The sequence below is a fragment of the Coregonus lavaretus genome (genome assembly GCF_964263955.1).
Source record: "Coregonus lavaretus genome assembly, chromosome: 18".
NCBI lineage: Eukaryota > Metazoa > Chordata > Actinopteri > Salmoniformes > Salmonidae > Coregonus > Coregonus lavaretus.
The window spans coordinates 10769719-10787920 of NC_140005.1; the positions used below are offsets into that span (position 1 = coordinate 10769719).

The 18202-nt window shown below is 43.9% G+C and overlaps 1 protein-coding gene across 1 annotated transcript; it reads right to left on the reverse strand.

Moving 5' to 3' along the window:
• Positions 1-10757: 10757 nt before the first annotated feature.
• Positions 10758-12971, reverse strand: LOC311145671 (antimicrobial peptide NK-lysin-like). Its single transcript, XM_084181933.1, has 5 exons — positions 12809-12971; positions 12545-12624; positions 11987-12070; positions 11708-11865; positions 10758-11527 (listed from the first exon to the last, which is right to left on the reverse strand). The coding sequence occupies exons 1-5, from the start codon at positions 12855-12857 to the stop codon at positions 11497-11499; spliced, it is 402 nt and encodes a 133-aa protein (XP_084038059.1). The 5' UTR covers positions 12858-12971; the 3' UTR covers positions 10758-11496.
• Between the last annotated feature and the right edge of the window lie 5231 nt (positions 12972-18202).

Genomic DNA, 18202 nt, shown 5'->3' on the forward strand with positions numbered 1-18202 from the left:
TTCTACGTATGGTAGACTTTGACACATCTACACCTGCATCCAGGAGAGTGTTTTTGATCTGTTGGGCTGTTGTCAGGGGGGTTTTCTTCACCATAGAGAGTATTCTCCGGTCATCCACTACAGTGGTCTTCCTCGGTCTACCGGGTCTTTTGACATAATTGAGTTCACTGGTTGTTTTTTTCTTGTTAATGATGAACCAAACTGTTGACTTGGGCATGGGCAGGTTTTTTGCAATGTTCCTGATTGATTGATTTTAATTTCTGGGCCTTATGACGGCCAGCTTCATTTACATCAACACTGCTGTCTTCCTCATGTTGTCACACCCCAACAACAACCTCCAAAGGCAATAACAAAGTCTAGAATCAATACTATTCATCAACAGCTCTCCTGCATTCACTAACGACACAAATTAATACACCTGCCTAACGACACACATCTGTGAAGCCAATTTAACAAATACTTGTAGTACCTTTAAATGGGGGGACCATGTACAAAAGGTGCTGTCATTTCTAAACAGTTCATACGATATGTATGAATATACCCTCAAATTAAAGCTGACAGTCTGCACTTCACCCTCATTGTCATTGTATCCTTTCAAACTCAAAGTGCTAGAGTACAGAACCAAAATAACAAAAAAATATGTCACTATCCAATGAATTATGGAGCTCACTGTACAGTGGGGAAAAAAAGTATTTAGTCAGCCACCAATTGTGCAAGTTCTCCCACTTAAAAAGATGAGAGAGGCCTGTAATTTTCATCATAGGTACACGTCAACTATGACAGACAAATTGAGAAAAAAAAATCCAGAAAATCACATTGTAGGATTTTTAATGAATTTATTTGCAAATTATGGTGGAAAATAAGTATTTGGTCACCTACAAACAAGCAAGATTTCTGGCTCTCACAGACCTGTAACTTATTCTTTAAGAGGCTCCTCTGTCCTCCACTCATTACCTGTATTAATGGCACCTGTTTGAACTTGTTATCAGTATAAAAGACACCTGTCCACAACCTCAAACAGTCAAACTCCAAACTCCACTATGGCCAAGACCAAAGAGCTGTCAAAGGACACCAGAAACAAAATTGTAGACCTGCACCAGGCTGGGAAGACTGAATCTGCAATAGGTAAGCAGCTTGGTTTGACGAAATCAACTGTGGGAGCAATTATTAGGAAATGGAAGACATACAAGACCACTGATAATCTCCCTCGATCTGGGGCTCCACGCAAGCTCTCACCCCGTGGGGTCAAAATGATCACAAGAACGGTGAGCAAAAATCCCAGAACCACACGGGGGGACCTAGTGAATGACCTGCAGAGAGCTGGCACCAAAGTAACAAAGCCTACCATCAGTAACACACTACGCCGCCAGGGACTCAAATCCTGCATTGCCAGATGTGTCCCCCTGCTTAAGCCAGTACATGTCCAGGCCCGTCTGAAGTTTGCTAGAGTGCATTTGGATGATCTAGAAGAGGATTGGGAGAATGTCATATGGTCAGATGAAACCAAAATATAACTTTTTGGTAAAAACTCAACTCGTCGTGTTTGGAGGACAAAGAATGCTGAGTTGCATCCAAAGAACACCATACCTACTGTGAAGCATGGGGGTGGAAACAACATGCTTTGGAGGTGTTTTTCTGCAAAGGGACCAGGACAACTGATCCGTGTAAAGGAAAGAATGAATGGGGCCATGTATCGTGAGATTTTGAGTGAAAACCTCCTTCCATCAGCAAGGGCATTGAAGATGAAACGTGGCTGGGTCTTTCAGCATGACAATGATCCCAAACACACCTCCCGGGCAACGAAGGAGTGGCTTCGTAAGAAGCATTTCAGGGTCCTGGAGTGGCCTAGCCAGTCTCCAGATCTCAACCCCATAGAAAATCTTTGGAGGGAGTTGAAAGTCTGTGTTGCCCAGCGACAGCCCCAAAACATCACTGCTCTAGAGGAGATCTGCATGGAGGAATAGGCCAAAATACCAGCAACAGTGTGTGAAAACCTTGTGAAGACTTACAGAAAATGTTTGACCTGTGTCATTGCCAACAAAGGGTATATAACAAAGTATTGAGAAACTTTTGTTATTGACCAAATACTTATTTTCCACCATAATTTGCAAATAAATTCATAAAAAATCCTACAATGTGATTTTCATGATTTTTTTTCTTATTTTGTCTGTCATAGTTGACGTGTACCTATGATGAAAATTACAGGCCTCTCTCATCTTTTTAAGTTGGAGAACTTGCACAATTGGTGGCTGACTAAATACTTTTTTTCCCCACTGTATGTAGGGTGGCAGGTAGCCTAGCTGTTAGAGCGTTTGACCAGTAACTGAAAGGTCACTGGTTTGAATACCCGAGCCGACAAAGTGAAAAATCTGTGCCCATGAGCAAGGCACTTAACCCTACGTTTTCTTCCCTCCTGTTCAACCGGCCGTGCTCGTGGAAGAGAACCATATCCCTCAAACAAAAATAGATAGAGAATAGAGGGAAATCTTGAGCTCCTTCTGGCCATCGCCCCGCCGACTTGTGTGAATTGGCTCAGACTTGCTCCTCTGCGCCCGGTCTCGTCCAGCCCCACCTCCGCTCTGTAAACAAACAGCGGAAACCAGCTTTGCTTTCAGTGTGGTCATTAGTGATGGGAAGTTTGGCTCTTTTTACCGACGCTGATCTTTTCGACTTTTTCAGTCAAGAGAACAAATCTTTCAACTCATTTCGTTCATTTGAGTCAGCAATGCCTAGAGCACACAGGAGGAGCACACACAATGCTGATTGCCCGCGCTAGACAGCTATATCAGTCCGCTAATACAGGACTAGTAAAGACCCAGTGCACTACTTTTGTGAATTGTTTTCAATATATACTGAACAAAAATATAAACGCAACATGTAAAGTGTTGGTCACATGTCTCATGAGCTGAAAGAAAAGATCCCAGAAATTTTCCATTCGCACAAAAAGCTTTTTTCTCTCAAATTTTGGGCACAAATCTGTTTACATCCCTGTTAGTGAGCATTTATCCTTTGCCAAGACAATCCATCCACCTAACAGGTGTGGCATAACAATAATCTGATTAAACAGCATGGTCATTACACAGGTGCACCTTTTGAATGGTACAATAAAAGGCCACTCTAAAATTTGAGTGTGCAATTGGCATGCTGACTGCAGGAAAGTCCACCAGAGCTGTTGCCAGAATATTGAATGTTCATTTCTCTACCATAAGCCGCCTCCAACATCGTTTTAGAGAATTTAGCAGTGCGTCCAACCGGCCTCACAACCACAGACCACGTGTAACCACCCCAGCCCAGGACCTCCACATCCGGCTTCTTCACCTGTGGGATCGTCTGACACGAGCCACCCGGACTACCTGCAATTGCTAATAACCCATCCGCAACCGCCCGACTATATGTCATAAAGTTAAAGTGAATATCTGAGGCCTGCACCCAAGCCTAACCCGCAAATGTAGAAAATGCGCTATAGGCTACAGTCAAAGACTGCAGAATGATTTTTTTTGCCTGATTTAGATATGTTTCTGCTTATAATTTCCGACATTTTGGTAGACTATTTGTTAGTCAACTTGTCTATAATTAGATACATGCAGCTTCTCTTCTGTCATTATGTTGCCCTAGAAGACTAAATAAACCCTTGCTCAACAGAATAATGTCATAGATCGATAGAATGCTTCAATCTAGTTGACATTAGTAACATTTTCTCTGTCATTTTTCATGGAACAAAGACATTTAGGGACTGGGGAGAAAATACAATAAAGCAACAACAAAAAAATGGGAAAGATTTTCTGTGAAAATATCCAAATGACATCAGTTTGACAGGTTGTAAGGTTGATGTGACACTCTGGCTCTAGGACTTGTATATGTGAGCCAGGGTGTATCTCATTTGGTGGTGTTGGGGATGGGTGAGTTTCATTTTGTTTGTATTTAGTGGTGATTGGTTAATGACTCCCAATCGGAGGTAACGAGTGTCAGCTGTCGGCTCGTTATCTCTGATTGGGAGCCATATATATTCTGTGTGTTTTCACCTTTGTTTGGTGGGTTATTGTTTCCGTGTTGCTGTTAGTCTGTATCAGTATTTGAACTTCACGTATCGTCATTTGTTGTTTTCTTCGTGGTTGCTTTAAATAATAAAGTCATCATGTTCACTCCACGCGCTGCGTATTGGTCCGCTCCTTCAGATGATCGTGACAGAATAACCCACCATAAAAGGACCAAGCAGCGCGTCCAGGAGCAAAGGGTCTGGACACAGGAGTTATGGACGCCTCCTAAGGATTTTTGGACATGGGAGGAGATTCGGGCTGGAAAGGGTCCTTGGGCACAACCGGAGGAATATCACCGCCCTCGTGAAGAGCTGGAGGCAGCCAAAGCCGAGAGGAGGTGGTACGAGGAGGCAGCGCGAAGGCGAGGCTGGAAGCCCGTGGAAGAGAGGCAACCCCAAGAAATTTTTGGGGGGGGGCACATGGCTTGGGCAGCTGGGCAGCAGGAGGCTGCCACAGGGAGAAAAGGAGAGAAGGCTATCGGATTACGGGAGCCATTGGCGAGTAGAGGGAGGGAAGTTGTTGTGGCACGGCAGGAGAGACTGAAGTGTGTTACCAGTCCGGTCCGGCCCGTTCCTGATCCCCAGTTAAGGCCAGTGGTGTGTGTTCCCGGTACGGACCGGCCTGTTCCTACTCCACGCACCAGGTCCACGATGTGCGTCGCCAGCCGGCCTGAACTGGCCGTCTGCCCAACGGCGCCTGAACTGCCCGTCTGCCATGAGCCTTCAGAGCCGTCCGCCAGGCAGGAGCCGCTAGAGCCTTCCGCCAGACAGAATCATACACCTGCTATGGAATCAGCAGGAGCCGACGCAGCCCATACTAGACTGGAAGCTCAGGTTCGGGACCAGAAAGAGCAGCTCCTGCAGATGGGAGCCGCCCTGCTGGAGGTGATGACTGCAATCCGAGGCTGGGGTCCGCCTCCACCGCCAGCCGCCCAGCCAGCACCATCAGCCAGCCATGAGCAGCCAGACCCGTCAGCCAGCCATGAGCAGCCAGATCCGTCAGCCAGCCATGAGCAGCCAGATCCGTCAGCCAGCCATGAGCAGCCAGATCCGTCAGCCAGCCATGAGCAGCCAGATCCGTCAGCCAGCCATGAGCAGCCAGATCCGTCAGCCAGCCATGAGCAGCCAGATCCGTCAGCCAGCCATGAGCAGCCAGATCCGTCAGCCAGCCATGAGCAGCCAGATCCGTCAGCCAGCCATGAGCAGCCAGATCCGTCAGCCAGCCAGGATCCGCCAGAGCCAGCCAGCCAGGATCCGCCAGAGTTGTCCAGCCAGGATCCGCCAGAGCCGTCTAGCCAGGATCCGCCAGAGCCGTCCAGCCAGGATCCGCCAGAGCCGTCCAGCCAGGATCCGCCAGAGCCGTCCAGCCAGGATCCGCCAGAGCCGTCCAGCCAGGATCCGCCAGAGCCGTCCAGCCAGGATCCGCCAGAGCCGTCCAGCCTGGATCCGCCAGAGCCGTCCCGCCGGGATCCGCCAGAGCCGTCCCGCCGGGATCCGCCAGAGCCGTCCCGCCGGGATCCGCCAGAGCCGTCCCGCCGGGATCCGCCAGAGCCGTCCAGCCTGGATCCGCCAGAGCCGTCCCGCCAGGATCCGCCAGAGCCGTCCCGCCAGGATCCGCCAGAGCCGTCCCGCCAGGATCCGCCAGAGCCAGCCAGCCAGGATCCGCCATCTAGTCAGGTGCTGCCCCTTAGCCCTGTGCTGCCCCTTAGCCCGGTGCTGCCCCTTAGTCCGGTGCTGCCTCTTAGCCCGGTGCGGCCCCTTAGCCCGGTGCTGCCCCTTGTTCCGGTGCTGCCCCTTAGCCCGGTGCGGCCCCTTAGCCCGGTGCTGCCCCTTGTTCCGGTGCTGCCCCTTATCCCGGTGCTGCCCCTTAGGCCGATGCTGCCCCTTAGTCCGGTGTTGCCCCTTAGTCCGGTGTTGCCCCTTAGTCCAGGTGGGGTTAGTTGGAGGGTGGTCATTGGGAGGAGGCTACCGAAGCAGGTTGTGACTGTGGTGGGGTGGGGATCACGACCGGGGCCAGAACCGCCACCATGGACAGACGCCCACCCAGACCCTCCCCTAGTCCTGATGTTGGTGCGCCCGGAGTTCGCACCTTTAGGGGGGGGGTACTGTGACACTCTGGCTCTAGGACTTGTATATGTGAGCCAGGGTGTATCTCATTTGGTGGTGTTGGGGATGGGTGAGTTTCATTTTGTTTGTATTTAGTGGTGATTGGTTAATGACTCCCAATCGGAGATAACGAGTGTCAGCTGTCGGCTCGTTATCTCTGATTGGGAGCCATATATATTCTGTGTGTTTTCACCTTTGTTTGGTGGGTTATTGTTTCCGTGTTGCTGTTAGTCTGTATCAGTATTTGAACTTCACGTATCGTCATTTGTTGTTTTCTTCGTGGTTGCTTTAAATAATAAAGTCATCATGTTCACTCCACGCGCTGCGTATTGGTCCGCTCCTTCAGATGATCGTGACAGTTGAAAGTTTAGCGATACGCTGTAGAAGATGCTTCCTGCCATCCAGGACCTCTATACCAGGCGGTGTCAGAGGAAGGCCCTAAAATTGTCAAAGACTCCAGCCACCCTAGTCATAGACTGTTCTCTCTGCTACCGCACGGCAAGCGGTACCGGAGCGCCAAGTCTAGGTCCAAAAGACTTCTCAACAGCTTCTACCCCCAAGCCATAAGACTCCTGAACAGTTAATCATGGCTACCCGGACTATTTGCACTGCCCACCCACCCCATCTTTTTACGCTGTTGCTACTCTGTTAATTATTTATGCACAGTCACTTTAACTCTACCCACATGTACATATTACTTCAACTACCTCAACTAGCCGGTGCCCCCGCACATTGACTCTGCACCGGTACCCCCCTGTATATATAGCCTCCCTACTGTTATTTTATTTTACTGCTGCTCTTTAGTTATTTGCTTAAACATTTTTTACTTTTTACTTTAAAAAACTGCATTGTTGGTTAAGGGCTTGTAAGTAAGCATTTCACTGTAATGTCTACACCTGTTGTATTCGGCGCATGTGGCAAATACAATTTGATTGGATTTGATTTGATTTTAAAAGTTTTTTATGTTTTATAAATCACTTTCCACCCTGTTAATTTGTTATGGGGGCGGCAGGTAGCTTAGTGGTTAAGAGCGTTGTGCCAGTAACCGAAAGGTCGCTGGTTCTAATCCCCGAGCCGACTAGGTGAAAAATCTGTCGATGTGCCCTTGAGCAAGGCACTTAACCCTAATTGCTCCTGTAAGTCGCTCTGGATAAGAGCGTCTGCTAAATGACTGTAAATGTAAAAAATGTAAATTGTAATTCTCCATTTAAGAAAACAACCCCTTCCTACAAGGACACCCCATTCAGGAAGTGTCATAATTTCTTTGCTGTGAAAACAATGGTGCAAAGCTAAATAAATATAAACACTCAGTTGTATATATTGCCCCATGTTTCATGTTGTTAGTCTGAATGTCCCACTCATACATTGCCACCCTGTTAGGCTAAATTATAGAGAAAATTGACAAAATCTCAGTGTTCACCGTTATTTTAGCTTAGTCTTGCTCACTCGCAGAGCTATAGCTAATTTAGGCTCCACATTTCCACTCTTTTAGGTTCCACCCTGTTAGGAGTATGCACCTAACAGGTTGGAAAATGCTTGACCAATATGTTCCTTTTCTGACAGAATAATAACAAATAAAAAATAATAAATAAATGTAGGAATGAACCAACTGACAATCAGCTGTCTTAAAACGCTACATATTGAGAGCCAGTTTGAAGAAAAGCTTCCTTGAGACTGCTGGGCATGTAAGTGGGTCCTGAGCAGTGATGATTTTAGCATGTAAATCTTGGTGGGGCAAAAAAACTAAAATGTGGGATGCATGCCAGCAAAGCCACTACACAACACTACACTAAACAATACATTAATTGCACTATTACGGTGACAAACGGTGCCCACAAACTGTTAGGGCCTACATAAAGCTGTCCCAATAGCAGAGTCCCAACAGCAGTCCCAATACCTTACCAACGCTACACCTGGCTATCAGCGGAGCCTTGTCTGGCAGGGAAAAACTTAATTCAGCCTCATTTACTGCCTTTAAAAAAAACATAACTGATGTGGCTGACTTGCTTAATCAAATGTGGTTTCTACTGACAATTGAGATGTACAAACTATGGCATAAGGGGATGACAAGCGGATAAGAGGCAATCCGTAATTTAGATTAAGACATTAATGAGCGAGCTAGGATGGACGTAGTCAATACAACTATTTGTTCAGCACTTTTGAAATGTACAGCGACAGAATTCAGAACATGGGCCGTTCTTACAGTGTTCTCCCTGTACACCAAGTCAGAACTGTAGAATAAATAAAGGGGGCATATAAGCAGATAATGAAAGCTATTACAATAGTCAATTATTACATTTCTCTAAAACAGGTTATAGGCAACGTGTACAACCAAGTCAGAACAGTAGGCGAAATTAAGAGGGGAAAATAAACCAAATTATTAGGGTGAGGCACATGGGCAACTAACAGCTTACTACAAATCATACACTTAGTATTACTTTCTTAACTACAGTATACATATCTCCCTGGCATATTACATCATTTATACAGCAGCATGCAAGACATTTTTGGACAAGGTTGCGCGGGGGTCCTTCGTGGGCAAATTTTGTCATCAAACTTTGTCATCAAAGTCTGCCATTCTCTGGATTGATGGTGCTTTCAACATAACTGGGAACTCAAAAATCATGATGATGTCAGTGATTTTCAGGTCGTAGCTCTAGAAAGAGGCCAGAGTTCCGGATTTACAACTCCGAGTTGGATGACTGTTCAAAACTTATTTTCCCAGTCGGAGATCGTTTTTGCCGAGTTCCCAGTTGTCTAGAACTCACTGAAGTCAGATGTCGCAGTTCCGAGTTAACTGTTGTTTTGAGCGCGGTACAAATCATGCTTTATTGACAGCATGGCCAATGTTGAATGTTTATCATTTTAAACTTGGAAAAGAGAACCTTAATCCCAGACTTGGGACCACACAGCCACTCCACTGAATAGCAGGCTAGTGATTGGTTTGCAACAACTCATTGTTGAATTTGTGATTTCCTACTTGTTGTGTAATGTTTATGTCCAATGGCCCATGAGCACCGATACGTTTTTAAAATAATTTCTCTACATTATTGATCTTCATATGACAAGGATTAAAGAGGATTTGACAGTAAATTGACGACTTGATTCATGATGATGACTGCTAGCTAAGATTTTGAAAGTATGATGTTGACATGATCAGTCCAATCAAAGCTACTGTAGATATAATGTGATTTGACATAATTTTATCTGTGGCCAATGACCTTGAGCCTTCTTGGATGGGATCTTCAAATATAACTCTATGGCAGCACCCAAGGGGCTTGAATTTTCAAGCTCTACCCTTAGACGTGGCAGCGACGTAGTGTCACCATGAGTGACAGAACACTGAGCCAATCACGGTGCAACTAGAGAACATTACCAACACCTACGCTCCGTATTTTCTGCTGGCTGCCCCACCACCACAGAAAGCACTGAGCTAGGCTGAAACACCTGCATTTTGGAGCTGCCTTGCTCAATAAGCAAAACAGAGACCATGTTTGGCTTACTGATTGCCACTGGTCCTGAGGAAGATGAAGTACATGATGACTAAACACAGAGGACTATTAAGGTGGCAAACAGCATGACATCTGATATCACTCTGCTTTACATGGATCCTACATGATGCAGGGCTTGTAACCAATCTGTGTTAGCCCTCAAGGCTGTTGAAATGTGTGATAAATAGGCCTGCAGGTTTAACACTTGTTATAACAATGTGCGAGCCTTCATAATGCCTTAAGGTTTACAATATTTCATATGTTTCTTCTCTACAGGGAAATATTAAACAACAGCTGGAGGCCATTTGTGATCAAATTGGCTTCCTCCAATCTTTGTGCAAAAAGTTTGAGCATATGTTTATCAGTTTGAGGCTGCTGACTGAAGAACTTTTCAACAACGGATTGTTTTTTGCGAACCTTAAGCTCTGCAAGTGAGTACTGTAAAAATACATTATTGTTCAACATAATTTGTGAAAGGTGTGGAAATAGCTTTTCATCAGAGAGGCACGGTACTGTAGTAGAAATGTCATGTTTGATTTGATTGATTGCGTGGTGTATCTCTATAATTCATATTTCTACAAACATGTTTCAGACGAAAGACATTGCTGGATGTCATTTAAAGTAACTGTACAGTGGAAATCTCACTTTTAAAGTTCATATTATATTAACTCATACCCAAATAATGTATACTATACTCGTATTTGTAGCAAAAGCAAACAAGTGAGGAAAAAAACACTTAAAAACCGCATCTCAAACTCATATCTTAAACAGACCTTTTCAAAAATTATTTATATTTCCTCATAGAACATGATGTCATCTCCCTGAAGAGGATGAGCTGGACAATCAGCTGTCTACTCACGTTAATATTTGTAATGACCGACATACGCCCACACCATTCTGTTGTTGGGGTACGCTGACACCATTCACAGAAAAGCTGCTTTTTCACATAATTAATTACAATTTTTTGGAAGGAAAACTATTTAACTTATATTGTAAATAATTACAAGTCATATTTCATAGAAATCTGGAAACACTTGGCAGTTACTTTAAGCTACTAACCAAGCAATCAAGATTCTTTACAGATAACTGAGATTCTAAATAAAAAAGGTTGCCAAAATGCCCACATGAGTTCCTAAACATTGTAATTAAACGCTTTATCGTAAAAAAAAAAAAAATACTATATGTTAATCAGTAGAAATTCTAATTGGATATATTTATAGAGTTATGTTAGAGGTGTCAAAGAAGGGTTGGAGTTGTAATCTCTATCAATTGAGGTTAATTTTTTGCCTGGCAAAAAATTTCACACAAACAAACATAAAAAATGTTCAACATTTGGGACTAAAATAGCAAAAGGTTAACATTTGTACATGATACAAAATGTACTGCAATTTAAGAATGACACATACACTATTATGAACCAGATAGTTCGAGCCCTGGATGCTGATTGGCTGAAAGCCATGGTATAAGAGACAATATACCACAGGTATGACACAAAATGACTTACTTACTGTTCTAATTACATTGGTAACCTGTTTATAATAGCAACAAGGCACCTCTGGGGTTTGTGGTAAAGGGCCATTATACCACAGCTAAGGGTTGTATCCAGGCACTCCACGTTGCATGGTGCATAAGAACAGTCATTAGCCATGGTAAATTGGCCATATACCACACTCCCTCTGGCCTTATTGCTTAATTATAATACATTATTTCAGAACATAATCATTCCATCAACTTGATCATCCATGTATATGCTTGTGTTGTGACTAGTTTGAAAAAGAAAGAGCAAGAGGTTGGCAGCATAGCATTGTCTTGACAACAGAACATCCATCTTCTCACTTTGGAATCTGGATACTGGCTGCTTGGTCAGTAGCTCAGGTCCAAAACTTCCTTTGGTCTAAAGATGCACAAAAAGACCACATGAGTGGAAGATCAGAAGACATAACCCCATATTTTCATATTAATTAATACATTCTACTCAATAGTGTTTCAATTAACAAGCACAATTATCATCGCTATACTCTTTAGTTGTCTGAACAGTGACTTAAGAGTATGTCGAACGGTTTCTTGTACTCACTTGCAGGCCTTAATGTTAACGCAGATGGTCCTCACGTCATCGCTTGTGCTAAGCTCCTCAATCAGCACCCACAAGTGTTTTTTCACCAGGCCTTTACACATAGATTTTAGGAAGCCAACATTATCGCAAACGGACAATAGTGTCTGCTTTAGCTCCTCCTATTGACGAGAAATCATCATCCACATCAGTTGACATTTTCAGAGAAATATCACAGTAAATAGTAAATAGTGCAATTTCATGAAGAGACACTCTTATGAATTGTAATGCTATGGTAGCTACCGGGCTAGAGGAAGTGGAGCTGGATTTCTTCACTTTGTTCAGTGCCCACTTACACACCCAGCAGGTTCCCATTAGCTGTTGCTCCTTTGGAAAGCACAAACAGACAAGAAAGGACATGTTAGAAAAATTAAATAATCTGTCGCTGTGCCCTTGAGCTAGGCACTTAACCCTAATTGCTTCAGGGACTCTGTACAATGGTGATCCTGGCCGTGACCCCACTCCCTGTGGGTGTCTCGGGGGTACTTGGGATATGCAAAAAAAAACATTTCCATTACATAATTTGTTTAACAAGACAAATAAAGCACCCCCCCCCCCCCCCAAATTATTATTATTACTTAAATTATGGTGTGATGTATTCAGTGTTATGGTTGAAGTACATTTGAATATGTATTGTCAGGTTGGACAGTAGTTTCTTCAGTCAATGTATGTCTTTAGTTATATTTACGGCTATGGTTAAGTTCTGTTAAACAGTAGGAGGTTGAGTATTCCAATAGGAAGTTGCAGAAATGTCTACACTTTCTCTTAGTTCATAACATTTTGACCATAGCATACTATTACCATGTGCTTTTCCGGCTGTGCTTCCACTACTTCCTGGTCATCAGGGTCAACCTCTTGGCATTGCCCATGGATCTCCCAAACTGTGAAGAAAAAATGATACAACAGTCACTCCCATGATGGGTCCTTTACTTGAATTGTACTGAAACCAAAGGTGAACTTGGAGTTGATTTAGGCCCCCCTACCCACAGTTCCCCTTGCACCCTGACCCAATGTATGTGCTGCATATACAGTAGTTACTACTTGAGTTAACAAATGAAATCTCACCTGAACAAGCCAGCAGACAGAGGGCAAGGAGGAACAGAGATGTTTTCATGATTTGTGGTGGTAGAGATGTGAAGAGTAAAGTCGTGTTGGGGTTTGGTAAAGTGACTTATGAATCAGACAAGCCCCTTTATACATAGAGGCCCCTCTATCTACAGCCCCCTGTACAAACCCCACCTACGACCTATTGATAGTACATCTCACATTGACCACAACACACAAACCTTACAAGTCAACAGGATGTTACTTGTGGTTTTCATAATCACCTTTTTCCATCTCTCCACAGTCTGATCTTCATTTTAATTTCATTTTAATTAGTCAATTACAGATTAAGTCATGTACTGTATGTCATGGAAAGAGCAGGTGTTCTTCATATTTTGTACACTCAGTGTATGTTTCCAGCAGAATACACCACACTGACATATTGATTCCAACTTGTTCAGCTAGCTTACAAGTGGTACATTTAGGGCTATATCTACTAAGCTAACATATGGAGTTGTTTTATGATAGTAATAATATGGACCATTAGCTATTTTAATTTGTATTTTAGGATACCTGTAGGTATATTAAAAAGATTTACAAATTATTTGATGAAGAATTACATTTGCCCTTACTTCTATTAGCCCATAGAAACGCAATGTATTACACAAAAATACATGGCAAAATAAATAAAAATGAAGTTTGTTTTGAAGTGTCTGAAATGTATCTGAGAGATATAGGAAAGCTCAGGATAACATCAAGGACAGAATTTTTTTCTTATTGTTGTTTGTGGATCACTCCAGAGAACGTGTTTCCACTTTTTTTATTTTTTTATTTTTATTTCACCTTTATTTAACCAGGTAAGCCAGTTGAGAACAAGTTCTCATTTACAACTGCGACCTGGCCAAGATAAAGCAAAGCAGTGCGATAAAAACAACACAGAGTTACATATGGGGTAAAAAACATAAAGTCAAAAATACAACAGAAAATATATATACAGTGTGTGCAAATGTAGCAAGTTATGGAGGTAAGGCAATAAATAGGCTATAGTGCAAAATAATTACAATAGTATTAACACTGGAATGCTAGATGTGCAAGAGATTATGTGCAAATAGAGATACTGGGGTGCAAAAGGGCAAAATTAATAACAATATAGGGATGAGGTAGTTGGGTGGGCTAATTTCAGATGGGCTGTGTACAGGTGCAGTGATCGGTAAGGTGCTCTGACAACTGATGCTTAAAGTTAGTGAGGGAGATAAGAGTCTCCAGCTTCAGAGATTTTTGCAATTCGTTCCAGTCATTGGCAGCAGAGAACTGGAAGGAATGGCGGCCAAAGGAGGTGTTGGCTTTGGGAATGACCAGTGAGATATACCTGCTGGAGCGCAGACTACGGGTGGGTGCTGCTATGGTGACCAATGAGCTAAGATAAGGCGGGGATTTGCCTAGCAGTGATTTATAGATGGCCTGGAGCCAGTGGGTTTGACGACGAACATGTAGTGAGGACCAGCCAACAAGAGCGTACAGGTCACAGTGGTGGGTAGCGTATGGGGCTTTGGAGACAAAACGGATGGCACTGTGATAGACTACATCCAATTTGCTGAGTAGAGTGTTGGAGGCTATTTTGTAAATGACATCGCCGAAGTCAAGGATCGGTAGGATAGTCAGTTTTACGAGGGCATGTTTGGCAGCATGAGTGAAGGAGGCTTTGTTGCGAAATAGGAAGCCGATTCTAGATTTAACTTTGGATTGGAGATTCTTTATGTGAGTCTGGAAGGAGAGTTTACAGTCTAACCAGACACCTAGGTATTTGTAGTTGTCCACATACTCTAGGTCAGACCCGTCAAGAGTGGTGATTCTAGTCGGGTGGGCGGGTGCCAGCAGCGTTCGATTGAAAAGCATGCATTTAGTTTTACTAGTGTTTAAGAGCAGTTGGAGGCTACTGAAGGAGTGTTGTATGGCATTGAAGCTCGTTTGGAGGTTTGTTAACACAGTGTCCAATGAAGGGCCAGATGTATACAAAATGTTGTCGTCTGCGTAGAGGTGGATCTGAGAGTCACCAGCAGCAAGAGCGACATCATTGATATACACGGAGAAAAGTGTCGGCCCAAGAATTGAACCCTGTGGCACCCCCATAGAGACTGCCATAGGTCCAGAAAACAGGCCCTCCGATTTGACACACTGAACTCTATCTGAGAAGTAGTTGGTGAACCAGGCGAGGCAGTCATTTGAGAAACCAAGGCTATTTAGTCTGCCAATAAGAATGCAGTGGTTGACAGAGTCGAAAGCCTTGGCCAGGTCGATGAAGACGGCTGCACAGTACTGTCTATTATCAATCGCGGTTATAATATCGTTTAGGACCTTGAGCGTGGCTGAAGTGCACCCATGACCAGCTCGGAAACCGGATTGCATAGCGGAGAAGGTACGGTGGTATTCGAAATGGTCGGTGATCTGTTTGTTAACTTGGCTTTCAAATACTTTCGAAAGGCAGGGCAGGATGGATATAGGTCTGTAGCAGTTTGGATCTAGAGTGTCACCCCCTTTGAAGAGGGGGATGACCGCGGCAGCTTTCCAATCTCTGGGGATCTCAGACGTTATGAAAGAGAGGTTGAACAGACTAGTAATAGGGTTTGCGACAATTTCGGCGGCTAGTTTTAGAAAGAAAGGGTCCAGATTGTCTAGCCCAGCTGATTTGTAGGGGTCCAGATTTTGCAGCTCTTTCAAAACGTCCACTGATCCAGAGTCCAATGGCGGCGAGCTTTACACCACTCCAGCCAATGCTTGGCATTGTGCATGGTGATCTTAGCCTTGTGTGCGGCTGCTGGCCATGGAAACCCATTTCACGAAGTGCCCGATGAACAGTTATTGTGCTGACATTGCTTCCAGAGGCAGTTTGGAACTCAGTAGTGAGTGTTGCAACCGAGGACAGAAGATTTTTACACGCTACGCGCTTCAGTACTTGGCAGTCCTTTTCTGTGAGCTTGTCCTCGGTTCTGAGTACTTGGCAGTCCTTTTCCTACCACTTCTCGGCTGAGCCGTTGTTGCTCCTAGACGTTTCCACTTCACAATAACAGCACTTACAGTTGACCGGGGCAGCTCTAGCAGGGCATAGATTTGACAAACTGACTTGTTGGAAAGGTGGCATCTTATGACAGTGCCAAGTTGAAAGTCACTGAGCTCTACAGTAAGGCCATTCTCCTGCCAATTTTTGTCTATGGAGATTCCATGGCTGTGTGCTCGATTTTATACATCTGTCAGCAACGAGTGTGGCTAAAATAGCCGACTCCACTAATTTGTAGGGGTGTCCACATACTTTTGTATATATAGTGTATATCTCCATAATGCATACACAATATACAGTGCATTTGGGAAGTATTCAGACCCCTTCACATTTTCCACATTTTGTTACATTAGTCTTACTCTAAATTGGATTAAATTATTTTTTCCACTCATCAATCTACACACAATACCACATAATGACAAATCGAAAACAGGATTTTAGAATGTTTTGTAAATGTATTAAAAATACAATACAGAAATACCTTATTTACATAATATTCAGACCCTTTGCCATGAGACTCGAAATTGAGCTCAGGCGCATCCTGTTTCCATGTATCATCCTTGAGATGATTCTACAACTTGATTGGAGTCCATCTCTTGTAAATTAAATTGATTGGACATGATTTGGAAAGGAACACAGCTGTCTATTTAAGGTCCTACAGTTGACAGTGCATGTCAGAGCATAAACTAAGCCATGAGGTCGAAGGAATTGTCCGAAGACTCCGAGACAGGATTGTGTCGAGAAACAGATCTTGGGAAGGGTACCAAAACATTTCTGCAGCATTGAAGTTCCCCAAGAACAGAGTGGCCTCCATCCCTCTTCAATGGAAGAAGTTTGTAACCACTAAGATTCTTCCTAGAGCTGGCAATCGAGGGAGAAGGGCCTTGGTCAGGGAGGTGACCAAGAACACGATGGTCACGCTGACAGAACTCCAGAGTTCCTCTGTGGAGAAGGGAGAACCTTCCAGAAGGACAACCATCTCCGCAGCACTCCACCAATCAGGCCTTAATGTTAGAGTGGCCAGATGGAAGCCACTCCTCAGTAAAAGGCACATGACAGCCCGATTGGAGTTAGCCAAAAGGGACCTAAATGACTTTCAGACCATGACAAACAAGATTCTCTGGTCTGTTGAAACCAAGATTGAACTCTTTGGCCTGAATGCCAAGCATCATTTCTGGAGGAAACCAGGCACTGCTCATCATCTGGATAATACCATCCCTACGGTGAAGTATGGTGGTGGCAGCATCATGCTGTGGGGATGTTTTTCAGAGGCAGGGACTGAGAGACTAATCAGGTTTGAGGGAAAGATCAACGGAGTAAAGTACAGAGAGATCTCCGGAGAGACCTGAAAATAGCTGTGCTGCGATGCTCCCCATCCAACCTGACAGAGCTTGTAAGGATCTGCAGAGAATAATGGGAGAAACTCCCCAAATACAGGTGTACCAAGCTTGTAGCGTCATACCCAAGAAGACTTGAGGCTGTAATGGCTGCCAAAGGTGCTTCAACAAAGTAAAGGGTCTGAATACTTATGATATTTCAGTTTTTTATTTGTAATACTTTTGCAAAAAAAAAGAACTGTTTTTGCTTTGTCATTATGGGGTATTGTGTGTATGTAGATTGATGAGGGAAAAAAGACAATGGGTCTGAATACTTTCCAAATGCACTGTATAATGAATGTAGAGACCCCATGCAGCCTGTGTCACCAAAAGATACACCTTGTGTATTCTACTTTTCTAACTCTCAACAGTAAGACCACGACTGAGTTCCTAAAAAAATAAACAGGTCTACTGGTGAAAAAAAAAACGCCAACTGGGAAGGGTTGCTGTCTGGGGGAGACTCAAATAAGAACTACTTAGGTTTATGTAGTGTAATGTTTATATATCTGCTTCTGAGAGGATCCTAGCTAGACTAGAGCATAACCACATGCATGTCTTAGTCTGGCTGGCCTCAAACTGATATGTTAACAGCTGTGGGAAGCGACTTGCTGCACTCTCTATAAAGTATTTCAGTATGCATGCATACTACATCTTTCAAACTGTGAAAAGAGTTGTGCACATTAAAAAAATTAGTGGTTAGCAACACTTCACACTTCACACAAATGGGTATGCTTAAATACTTAACAAGGTGGCAGTAGCACCATCCACAACCCTAACCCTAACTGAAACCGTTCAGTAATTGCTTTTTATAAATTGGAAATTACAATAACAGGTGATGAAATTAGTTATCCTAACCAAAATCGCCTTGGCCCAATCTCTGAGTGGTACACTGAGGTGATAACACTGATGTGTGACTAGGCACGTTCCCAAAGTATCTTGAAGCCCACCCAACACCCTCCTTTGTGGAAATTTTCAACAGTGAGA

Coding starts and splice junctions, on each gene's coding strand:
- LOC311145671 (XM_084181933.1), bottom strand. CDS start 12,857: ATGAAAACATCTCTGTTCCTCCTTGCCCTCTGTCTGCTGGCTTGTTCA. Junction 12,625..12,808: donor CTGTCTGCTGGCTTGTTCAG/GTGAGATTTCAT, acceptor TTTTCTTCACAG/TTTGGGAGATCCATGGGCAA. Junction 11,866..11,986: donor GCTCCACTTCCTCTAGCCCG/GTAGCTACCATA, acceptor TCTCGTCAATAG/GAGGAGCTAAAGCAGACACT.